Source organism: Xyrauchen texanus, chromosome 37, assembly GCF_025860055.1.
Source record: "Xyrauchen texanus isolate HMW12.3.18 chromosome 37, RBS_HiC_50CHRs, whole genome shotgun sequence".
Taxonomy (NCBI): Eukaryota; Metazoa; Chordata; class Actinopteri; order Cypriniformes; family Catostomidae; genus Xyrauchen; species Xyrauchen texanus.
Genome location: NC_068312.1, coordinates 9122706 through 9135599, shown reverse-complemented (window position 1 = coordinate 9135599; position 12894 = coordinate 9122706). Strand labels below are relative to the sequence as shown.

General features: G+C 40.9%; 1 protein-coding gene across 1 annotated transcript in view; it reads left to right on the top strand.

Moving 5' to 3' along the window:
- bin3 (bridging integrator 3) overlaps positions 1-12894 on the top strand; it is a 95677-nt gene that overhangs the window by 33671 nt on the left and 49112 nt on the right. Inside the window, exon 4 of the mRNA XM_052109148.1 lies at positions 5339-5400. Within this exon, the coding sequence (XP_051965108.1) occupies positions 5339-5400 (62 nt within the window). The remainder of the gene's footprint in view (positions 1-5338; positions 5401-12894) is intronic.

Below are 12894 nucleotides of genomic sequence, written 5' to 3'. Positions count from 1 at the left end.
TTTAAATTGTGAAGTATTTACTTCCAGGAAGGGCCTGAAACCTGTTAACCTGCTCTAACTGTACGCATCATAGTAGTATTTCTTTTTTGAAATTATGATTTAAATAATCAAAAATCATGATTTTTAAATGTGAATCTAAATAGATTAACGTTTGAGAATAATGGGAATTACAGAAAAACTAAAAGTAAATCTTCCAGATGCATTAAGGTAATGACAATTAAGAGAGATCATTTTCATTGATGTCATGATACACATGATACACAAAATCTTAATTGTACTTCTTTATGATAAAAATATATTTTATAAAGTAGTTTTTTTATTTTGGGGTGAAATGTGACCTGAACATTTTCATGTAATTCACCTACATATATCAATTCTGTTCTGCATACTTATCATATCCCTTTACTTGTTGAATCTGGCCAAAGGTCACAGGTTGAGATGTATGTGTTTTGTGTCGCCTCACCTAACCCTGTCACTTTAGTTTTGTTTGTGTAGGTGGAGTCTCAGTATAGAGAGTTATAAAACATATATCACACACACACTCAAGGGGTGGGCACAGACATGTAGGGGCCTGAGCACTTATCTGAGAGGGCCGCTCCTCTGGTTTGATTGCTATCAGAACGCCTCTCATTATGCAACAACACACACGCTGAGCTTTTAGGCATCAAAACACAATTCCTGTTGTCTTCGTGAAATTATTTGGGGTGGTAATGGCTTATTTCATGTTTCCCCAATGCACTAGTGAATACTGAAGATCAAGAAAAATAGCACAGCCCTTTAGGGTTGCCATGGGCTGTCTATCAGTTATAGGCATATGTTCAATGAAATGGAAAGAAGCCATTATTATCATTTATTATCTAAATTATAATTTTAGTATTATTTTGCTTGTATTATTGAATTGTCTTGATTTGGAGGCCTTTCTCAGCAAATATTGAAATGCGATTATTTGCAATTAATTTAATTATTCAGCATTGCATGCAATTCATTAAGTAAAAAAAAATATATATATATATAAGAATTGGTCGACATTGACAGCCATATTGGACATACTTTTTTCCAGTTATTCTCAGCTCTAGATTATTTCATCAGCTAGTAGTTGCTATTTGTGACTAATCTTTATAAAAACTATTTTAAATTAATATTCCAGTTTCAATCCAAGTTAAGCTTGTTCACCACAAAAAAATATTTTAACTTGTCCCTCCTTTTCTTTAAAAAGGCAAATATTGAGATTCCATTGAGGTACAAAATGGAACTGAATGGGGACCATTTTTGGAAGCTTATAATTTTATAAAAGCACTTAAATTAATCCTTCTGTCATTATTTGAGATTTAAAATGGTTTAAATAAATAATTCTGTCATTTGTGGTTGTAAGGTTTTACAGCATTACGTTATCATGGCAATGAATTTGTAAAAAAGATAGCAAGCAATTTTATAACACAAATTAACTGTCATGGATTGAAAGACTCAGGACCCAAAAGCAGAGAGAAAAATAATGGTTTATTTAATAATAAACTACCCCGAAGGGAAAAAACACAAAGTAAATAATCCAGGCTGGGGCAGGGGATACTGGAGACAGGACCGACCGGACCAAAACCAGAAAGTACAATGGAACAGAATCAATATGGAATGCAACGAACCAACTAGACCGACCGAAACACACAAGACACGCAAGATGAACTGGCACTGGACAGCACACATGAGGAGGAGATCAAACAGGTTAATGCAGGGCAAGTGTAACAAATGAACTAATAATGGGCAAACAAGGACGTGGGGTATGACATAAGACAGATAGACATGCAGCGATGCAGAAACATTAAAGCCACGTGCTCTCACAAGACAACAAATCACCCAAATGGCATGAGCGCTCATCGCCAAGACAACAAGGCAATATATGCCCATGCTAACTGACAAACAAAATGAGAGAATGCATAGCAATGGCAAACAAATAAATTTCACGCATTCTCACGCTAAACGAAACCTGAGAGTACATCGCGAGGCAAATGTCACACGATGCACGCAATAGGCGACAAAAACAACAGCTGGCGACCCGGGCGTGCAACGCAAGCGCAACATGAGGTGCTCCCGTGTTGATGAGAGACAGACATAAACTATTGACAGGAGTGCATTCTGCCAAGGTGACATAAGTGTGATGCACCCATGTAAATAACAGACAGTTATGGAGCATGAGTGTCCGGATCATGATTCAGACTGAAACTGAACCAGACATGAAGTCAGGATCCAGACACCATGCTCCAGACATAAAACAAGACAATCCGAAGAGCGCATGGCAGGGAATACAACTGAAACCATGTGCTCACATGACAGCAAAACACAAGAGAGACATGGGACGATGATGCTACAGGAAAGAGGCCGTGTCCGGCGGCCTGGATGGCGGCAATGTCTGGGGGCATGGAATGAGACCTCAGGGCGAAGGCAGGTTCTAGCAGCCTGGGAGGAGGCTTCAGGGTAAAGGCAGGGTCTGATGCTCACACCAAGCACTGGCAGTGACTGGTGAACGGCCTCCATGGCCGGGAGCGCTGAGAGAAAAAACAGACGACGAAAGGCAAGACATGGAAAGATGATGCCATGGGAGTGACTGGGGAATGTCTTCCATGGCTGAGACTGCTAGCAGCGCCTGGGGAACGGCCTCCATGGCCTTTGTGACCAAGAACACTGGCACTGGGACAGCTGAGGCTTCAGCCGCTGGTTCTAGGGCGGTCGAGGCTTTTGGCTCTGGGATGTGCAAGGCTTCAGGAACTGGCTCATTGACCATGGCATACAGGAAGTTAGGATCCAGACACCATGCACAAGACACGAAACAAGAAAGATTGCAGAGCGCACGGAAGGAATACAACCGAAACTCTGCGCTCACACCAAAACAGACAACGAAACGCAAGACATGGAAAGATGATGCCATGAGAGCGACTGGGGAATGTCTTCCATGGCTGAGACCGCTGGCAGCGCCTGGGGAATGGCCTCCATGGCCTTTGTGACCAAGGACACTGGCACTGGGACAGCTGAGGCTTCAGCCGCTGGTTCTGGGGCGGTCGAGGCTTTTGGCTCTGGGATGTACAAGGCTTCAGGAACTGGCTCTTTGACCATGGCAGGCGTGGGTGCTGGCTCGTTGAGCGTGGCAGGCGTGGGTGCTGGCTCGTGAAACGGCAGGCATTGGTGCTGGCTCGTTGACGGTGGCAAGTGTGGGCAGCAGCAGGGGAATCTCCTGGCGGTCGGTAGTGTTGGAATCAGCTGAGGGGCTGGGCTGGGCTTCCTTCTCTGCTTCCTCCTTTGAGGTGTGGGGACAATGGCCAAGCTGTCTACCTCCGTGTGGGGAGTGCCCTCATAAAACCGACCAACTAGACCGATTGAAACACACAAGAAACACAAGATGAACTGGCACTGTACAGCATATATGAGGAGACTAATATAGGGAAGGAAATCAAACAGGTTAATGCAGGGCAGATGTAACAAATGAACTAATAATGGGCAAACAAGGAGGTGGGGTATGACATGAGACAGAGAACATGCAGCAATACAGAAACAAAACAAATTCATGTGCTCTTACAAGACAACAAAACGCCTGAATGACATGCAAATGCCAAATCTCACGCAAAGTGTTCGGGAAAGACAGACATATACTACTGACACGAGTGCATGCTGCCAAGATGACATAAGCACGATGCACCCACATCAATAACAGACAGACATGGAGCATGAGTGTCCAGATCTCAACACAGACAGAAACCGAAACATACAGGAAGTCAGGATCCAGACACCATGCACCAGATACGAAACAAGAAAGATTGCAGAGCGCACAGAAGGAATACAACCGAAACTCTGCTCTCACACCAAAACAGACAACGAAATGCAAGACATGGAAAGATGATGCCATGGTCCTGTCAGACAAAAACCCAGAAGGATGGAGTGATAGGACTGTGACAGTTAACATGCATATTGGCTATACTTTTGAACAGTATGTATTTTAATGTTTACAGATGGGCCCCATTCACTTCCTAAGTGCCTTACTGTAACCCAGATTGTTTATTTTTTTTAACAAAACAAAATACATTTTTTGTGGTAATCAACATTATGCCACAAATGCTTTCAATTAACTTGTATTGAAGCCGTAATATTCCTTAATAAATTCCATAATAAAGCTTAATACAACCCAGCCATAAAATGTAATGGATATATTTTCACTAGGAGTTGCCGATAGATGCAAGAAATGATATCACAATAAATCTCTGTAACACACTATATCATTATAACGCACAGTCTTGAGTGACTTATTGCTTTATTAACATCCTGTCATGCTGGAAATCCATGCTCTGTGCCAATAGGACTTTGGCCCAAGACATTTTCTTTTCACCTTCTCCTACCCCCCTTACCTCAGTCAGCATGTGGAGGTTTGGTGCTAATGTGTTGGCTTGTGACCTGTTTGAACTCTAAATGCCATTCACGTGTTAGAACGAGGTGTGCTGGTGGCTTGTTCGCATGACAGCCGTCTGGAGCAGCTGGGCCAGCGCTACTCTATTAGCACCTACTGTAATGGGCCCTTTATCATGTCTTGTTATTTCTTGCCAGTTAATCCTGATTCCTTCCACCTCCTCTTTATCTCTTGAATAGTTTTTTTACGTTTTTTTTTTTTTTTTGCATCCTGATATAAAGGTGATATACTTAACAACACTCTTTTTTTTCCACCTTTTGTCTTTCTTTTATTCGTTCTCAAATTGTACAGTAAAAAAATACCAATTTCACCAGCGTATCTCCCGCTGGTATTCCTTAATTGCTGTACGAGTGCCGTGAGCGGTTCCTCTGGGGAGTCCCCCAGTCCATGTCTAATTTTCCACCTAATTGATTATAATGGCCAGCCCCCGCAACCCCCATCACCACCACCACCGCAAATACATACATACTGGAGTCAGATGCAGTAGTACGGTAATTGCAGTTGTTAACACCCCCAGCGGGTGTGAATTGGTCACCACAGTGAAAGACCCTGTGAATGATCTCGTCTGCCTCTCAGAAAACACTACTGTTGTACAGAAACATGAATGGATACTCACAGATGAGCATTTTTAAAATAGCTCCGATTGTGCTATCTCTGATTTAAATATGATAAGAGCATGTGACACTCTAAAATGATAATATAACTTGTCTCACTATAATTTGGCCGATTATTACATTTAGTTTGTAATGTACAGAGTCCATATGTACACATTTTCTCTAAATAGTAGGAATAGTAATGGTGCTGTTATCAGATGGCAGTTTTACTATTCCAACATTCTGTCCTGTTTTCCATTTTGTTTTTCTATGCTATATAATGTCTATATTCATTTTTTAGGTTGGAAGAACAGACAAAGAAGCTGCATAAAGACATGAAGAAAAGCACAGAGGCTGATTTAGGTTTGTAACCAAGAACCAATGATCATCTTTGACACTTTTTGAAGTATAACTCCTTTCAACCGTCATATCAGTGGTTTTACTGGTCATACAAGTAACAAGCCTGTCTGAGGTGCAGATTTTGTATATCTCAAACCCCCCCACCCCCCCACACTCACGTACACAGGTATGTGTGCTTTAAGTTTGTCTCACTTGTGAAACTGCTTCTATGCTTCTATATTCAGCATAACCGTTTTTAAGTTTGTCTCACTTGTGAAACTGCTTCTATGTTTCTATATTCAGCATAACCGTTTGAGTGAAAAGTTTGTCCAAAACCTGATGATTATGAGATGCAGCATGTGCGTTTTTCTACAGAGCATTTTGTGTGTGTGCTTTAATGGAAGAAATCTTAATGGTCATAAGTGACCAAGAAATTGGGTGGAATCTTAATATTTATTTATTCAATATTTCGTATTCCTTATATGTCAAACATGTGATCAAATCCTGAGACTTTATTTCCAGGTTTAATGTGAGTCGCCAGCACTGTGGTTTGAGGATGTATGCTGGGTAGAAAATCTCATGGATTGAAAGCAGTGCCTTAATTACGTCAATTAGTTACATGTATTGTTCTAAAAGCAAAAAAGCTACATTTAAAACGCGTAAATGTAGGCTGTCATCCACTTAACCACGGACGTGTTTACTCGCACGGTTCACAGAAAGTGCAACATGATCACACAGGATGTCGGCATGTTGTTTCCTTGAGTTACGGTGACCTAGGATCGGCCACATAATGCTGACTCGCCAACAAGCGGCATCTACTGTCAGACATTTATGCATCAGCTCCATTCATTTGGATCACACATTGAAACAAAGTTATCATGTTTGCACAATCAGTGACGAGCGCAATTCAGAGGTTGCATTTTCCCTCTAACATTACATTTGTACTCCACTGATGGTTAGTTTTAGGTTTGGGGTTTGGTGGTACAGTTTATGCCATGTGCATTTGTCTTCACTGTATTATAGCCTGTACAGCTGAAAACAACTCCCTTCACAACCTGACTTTTGTCACCAATACGTGGAGATTTTACCTGGAAAATGGAGCTCACACGTGCCCATATGCACAACAGCACTTACCGATTTGGCCACTGGGGGCAGTTTTTCGAATTTTACTAAGCACAGACTGATTTCAGCTAAAGAAAAGTCAAGCTACTGTTTCTGGAAAGTGAAGCGCTGCACCTCCGGCTTGTGATGCGCATTTGGCTATATAACTATACCCTAGTCTCCCATTCAACAAAAAAAAACACTTGCTTGATCACGTCGAAGGATTACAACAAAAGGTATATTGGCATGCAATGGCCTACTCTTCTCTCACTGTTGCTCGCATGCCAGTGATTACCCCTTCACTTGGCAGTGCTGGCATACATGCCATAGGTTGCCGACCACTGGTAAAGGACTTATAGTGATTGATGGCCGTTAGTATTCTATGGAAATTTGCAGAGCTTTCTGCTGAATTCTGAGGTCGCATTCAATAAGGAAGCTCATTTGTCTTTACTGTGGTGAAAATGTGGCCACTCTGTCATGGTGAGTAACCATTTGCTACACCGGTTGTCTGAGGTTATGTGCACTACACAGCTGAGCTGCACTGTTTGCATCAGTCCTCACCGCAGGGAAGTATATCAGCAGTCAAACATGTGCGTGGTTCATATCTAACAGAAAGCCCTTTGTCTAGAATCTGCAAAGTTCTCAAAAGGTCAAAAGTCTTGAGCACGCAATTATATTGAGATGTTTTAGAGATGTTATAAAGAAATGTATCTTTCAAATCTGTGAGAGAACACCTGCAATAGAACAAAGATTTATAGCTTTTCATAAGTCGATTGCAGGATGGAAGGAGTCGTTAGAGAGTTGACGAAGATGATGAATATTCACTAAAGAGCTCTGATTGTGTTCTGATGCCTCAGTAGTGCCAATGCCAATTACTGTCCATCGCCTTCCCTGACAGAGCTGCTTAAAGTCAGAATGTTGATCATATGAGCATGTCAGCATCAATACAGATCAGACACACACCAGGAAGGAAGCCAGATAAAATTTCCACCCCTCTACACCTCTCACTCCAAACAGAGTAGAGGCTTGATTTACTTTACCTAATTGGTGTAAAGTCAGGAAAAATGGGGAAAGTTTAAAATGTCGTGGTCCCTGTTTGTTTGTGCGTTTCATATTTAAGAACTATGATAAAGGATCGTGTTTCATAATGGACAAATAAGAATATGTAATATGATTTTGAGAAGAACTGATCTGTATTTTGGGATCTTAAAATCACTGAGACTTGGGATTTGGAATAGTAAGTAAGCACCAAAGCCACATTAACACTAATTGTGAAAAGGGATGGTTCACCCAAAAATGAATTTCTCTCATCATTTGCTCACCCTCATAGATGTGTATGGCTTTCTTTCTGCTGCAGAAAACAAATTAAGATTTTTAGAAAAATATCTCCGCGCTGTAGGTCTTCACAATGAATGAGTAGCTCCAAAAAGCACACAAAGGCAGCATAAAAAGTAGTCCATACGACTCCAGTGGTTAAATCTACACCTTCAGAAGCAATGTGATCGGTGTGGGTGTGAAACAGATACATATTTAAGTAATTTTTACTATAAATCCACCTTCCTTCCCAGTAGGAGTCGATTTGCATGAAGATTGTGAATCACAACCCCCCCCCCCGAGTGAAAGTTAAAGTCGAGATTTATAGTAAAACAATGACTTAAATATCAATCTGTTTCCACCCACACTTATCATATTTCTTCAAATGACATGGGTTTAACCTCTTTAGTCTTATGAATTACTTTTATGCTTCCTTTATGTAATTTTGGAGCTTAAAAAATTTGGTCACTATTCACTTGCATTGCGAGTTCCAACAGAGCTGAGATATTCTTGTAAAAATTGTTGTTTGTGTTCAGAAGAAGAAATGAAGGCACGCACATCTGGGATGGCATGAGGGTGAGCAAATTATATAATCACAATCATTAGGGATGCATAATAATTTTGAAAATGATAACATGATTATTTTGCTCAAAGTTAAATCATGGTTATTAATCACAATTATTCTTTAATTTTATTTATTTATTTTTAAAAGGCATGGATGCACAATTTGAACAAAAAAATACTGTTGCCACGGCTTAGCTATCAAGTCTAATAGGACAAAAAAAAAACAACAAAAAAAACCACATAAAATGACATTGAAACCGTAGCTCTCATGTTGAACAAGTTGTTAAAACTACAAACTAGTGAATGATTCATTTTGACCAAATCTGTGTCTTGTATTGCCCATGCTTTACTGCCATTAAAAACAGATACTCTGTATGTTGTTCACACTTGAATCCTCTTTTATAATTAATTATTTAAAATATGTAATGAAATGTATAAAATACACTCACCTAAAGGATTATTAGGAACACCATACTAATACTGTTTTGGCCCCCTTTCGCCTTCAGAACTGCCTTAATTCTACGTGGCATTGATTCAACAAGGTGCTGAAAGCATTCTTTAGAAATGTTGGCCCATATTGATAGGATAGCATCTTGCAGTTGATGGAGATTTGTGGGATGCACATCCAGGGCACGAAGCTCCCGTTCCTCCACATCCCAAAGATGCTCTATTGGGTTGAGATCTGGAGACTGTGGGGGCCATTTTAGTACAGTGAACTCATTGTCATGTTCAAGAAACCAATTTGAAATGATTCGAGCTTTGTGACATGGTGCATTATCCTGCTGGAAGTAGCCATCAGAGGATGGGTACATGGTGGCCATAAAGGGATGGACATGGTCAGAAACAATGCTCAGGTAGGCCGTGGCATTTAAACGATGCCCAATTGGCACTAAGGGGCCTAAAGTGTGCCAAGAAAACATCCCCCACACCATTACACCACCACCACCAGCCTGCACAGTGGTAACAAGGCATGATGGATCCATGTTCTCATTCTGTTTACGCCAAATTCTGACTGTACCATCTGAATGTCTCAACAGAAATCGAGACTCATCAGACCAGGCAACATTTTCCAGTCTTCAACTGTCCAATTTTGGTGAGCTCTTGCAAATTGTAGCCTCTTTTTCCTATTTGTAGTGGAGATGAGTGGTACCCGGTGGGGTCTTCTGCTGTTGTAGCCCATCCGCCTCAAGGTTGTGCGTGTTGTGGCTTCACAAATGCTTTGTTGCATACCTCGGTTGTAACGAGTGGTTATTTCAGGCAAAGTTGCTCTTCTATCAGCTTGAATCAGTCGGCCCATTCTCCTCTGACCTCTAGCATCAACAAGGCATTTTCAGCCCACAGGACTGCCACATACTGGATGTTTTTCCCTTTTCACACCATTCTTTGTAAACCCTAGAAATGGTTGTGTGTGAAAATCCCAGTAACTGAGCAGATTGTGAAATACTCAGACCGGCCTGTCTGGCACCAACAACCATGCCACGCTCAAAATTGCTTAAATCACCTTTCTTTCCCATTCTGACATTCAGTTTGGAGTTCAGGAGATTGTCTTGACCAGGACCACACCCCTAAATGCATTGAAGCAACTGCCATGTGATTGGTTGATTAGATAATTGCATTAATGAGAAATTGAACAGGTGTTCCTAATAATCCTTTAGGTGAGTGTATGTAATGAAATGTATAAAATATGTAATGATCTGTAATGAAAATGAACAACTATTTGCAACTTTTTACCTGGCTGATAATTTCTGCTTGCAAGCTCACTACTACCATAGACGTCATGCTTAATTAACCGTGAGTGGCAGAAACTGTCATCATTAATTTATTTAATTGTGTAGCCCTAATAATCATTATGTAGTTTATTTTTCAGCTGTGAATGTTCCTGAAAATCCTCTTTAACAAATGAATGGAGTTTTCTTGATATATACACTACCGGTCAAAACTTTTGAAACACTTGACTGAAATGTTTCTCATGATCTTAAAAATCTTTTGATCTGAAGGCGTATGCTTAAATGTCCATCCATCCATCCATCCATCCATCTTCAACCGCTTATCCGAAGTCGGGTCGCGGGGGCAGCTGCTCCAGCAGGGGGCCCCAAACTTCCCTATCCCGAGCCGCATTAACCAGCTCTGACTGGGGGACCCCGAGGCGTTCCCAGGCCAGTGTGGAGATGTAATCTCTCCACCTAGTCCTGGGTCTTCCCCGAGGCCTCCTCCCAGCTGGACGTGCCTAAAACACCTCCCTAGGGAGGCGGCCAGGGGGCAGCCTTACCAGATGCCCAAACCACCTCAACTGACTCCTTTCAACGCAAAGGAGCAGCGGCTCTACTCCGAGCTCCTCACGGATGACTGAGCTCCTCACCCTATCTCTAAGGGAGAAGCCCGCCACCCTTCTGAGGAAGCCCATTTCGGCCACTTGTACTCGCGACCTAGTTCTTTCGGTCATGACCCAACCTTCATGACCATAGGTGAGGGTAGGAACAAAAGTTGACCTGTAGATCGAGAGCTTTGCCTTTCGGCTCAGCTCTCTTTTCATGACAACGGTGCGATAGAGCGAGTGCAATACCGCCCTCGCTGCCCCGATTCTCCGGCCAACCTCCCGCTCCATTGTCCCCTCACTCGTGAACAAGACCCCCAGGTACTTGAACTCCTTCACTTGGGGCAAAACCTCATTCCCTACCTGGCTGATAATGCTTAAATGTTTGAAATTCATTTTGTAGACAAAAATATAATTGTGCCAGGGCTGCAACTAATGATTATTTTGATAATCGACTAATCTAACGATTATTAGAACGATTATTTGACTATTCTGTGATTATTGCAACGATTAATCATTAGCTCTTAACTGACTATTCAGCTTGTGCACTGACTTAAAAGGTTGTATTAAATGTGCTTACTAACAATAAAGAGGACAAAATCATCTTTTAAAAATAACCTCTAAATGACATTCACTGAATTAAAGGGAAAAAATACTTTTTGTTAAGTTATTTCAGTAAAGACATTTACTGCAAAAAAAAAAAAAAAAAATGCATCGTGTTTTTGTCTAGTTTTCCATTTCAAATTGTCTAAAAATCCTTAAAACAAGATACATTTACTTGAGAAGCAGCATATAAGATATTTAGACTTGTATCTTAAATATAAGTGTATTTTGTATATACAGTGCATCCGGAAAGTATTCACAGAGCTTCACTTTTTCCTCATTTTGTTATGTTGCAGCCTTATTCCAAAATGGATTAAATGCATTATTTTTTCTATTGTTTGTAGAAATTTGAGAAAAATAATGAATTTAATTTAAATAACAGTAACAATTCTATCATCTGTTCCATGCTACAGTTGAAGTCATAAGTTAAAACAAATGTAACCACTCTACTGATTTTAGATTAGTAAACTATAGATTTGGCAAGTTGTTTAGGACATCTACTTGGTGCATGACACAAGTAAGTTTTCCAACAATTGTTTACAGACAGATTTTTTCACTTTTAATTGACTATATCACAATTCCAGTGGGTCAGAAGTTTACATTCACTAATTTAACTGTGCTTTTAAGCAGGTTGGAAAATTCCAGAAAACAAGGTAAAGACTTTAAAGAATTAGCCAATTAGCTTCTGACAGGAGGTGTACTGAATTGGAGGTGTACCTGTGGATGTATTTTAAGGTCTTCTTTCAAACTCAGTGCCTCTTTGCTTGACTTGAAAAAACTGGTTCATCCTTGTGAGCTCTTTCCAAATGCCCGAAGGTTCCACGTTCATCTGTACAAACAAGAGTACGCAAGTATAAACACCATGGGACCATGCAGCCATCATACCGCTCGGGAAGGAGATGCATTCTGTCTCATAGAGATGAACATAGTTTGGTGTGAAAAGTGCAAATCAATCCCAGAACAACAGCAAAAGACCTTGTGAAGGTGATGGAGGAAACAGGTTGACAAGTATCTATATCCACAGTAAAACAAGTCCTTTATCAACATAACCTGAAAGGCTGCTCAGCGAGGAAGAAGCCAATGCTCAAACTGCCATAAAAAAGCCAGACTACAGTTTGCTAGTGCACATGGGGACAAATTTCCTCTGGTGAAATTTTGCAACGATAAAGACCATCTTAATGTTGAGGAAAAATGTGAGGCTTCCAAGCCAAAGAACATCATCCCAACTGTGAAACATGGGGTGGCAGCATCATGTTGTGGGGTTTGCTTTGCTGTAGGACAACTGGTGCACTTTACAAAATAGATGGCATCATGAGGAAGGAAAATTGTGTGGATATATTGAAGCAACATCTCAAGACCCCAAGAATACCTCCAAAGTTGTGGCAAAATTGCTTAAGGACAACAAAGTCAAGGTATTGGTGTGGCCATCACAAAGCCCTGACCTCAATCCAATAGAAAATTTGAGGGCAGAACTGAAAAAGCGTGTGCGAGCAAGGAGGCCTACAAACCTGACTGTTACACCAGTTCTGTCTGGAGGAATGGGCCACAATTCCAGCAACTTACTGTGAGAAGCTTGTGGAAGGCTACCCAAAACATTTGACCCAAGTTAAACAATATAAAAG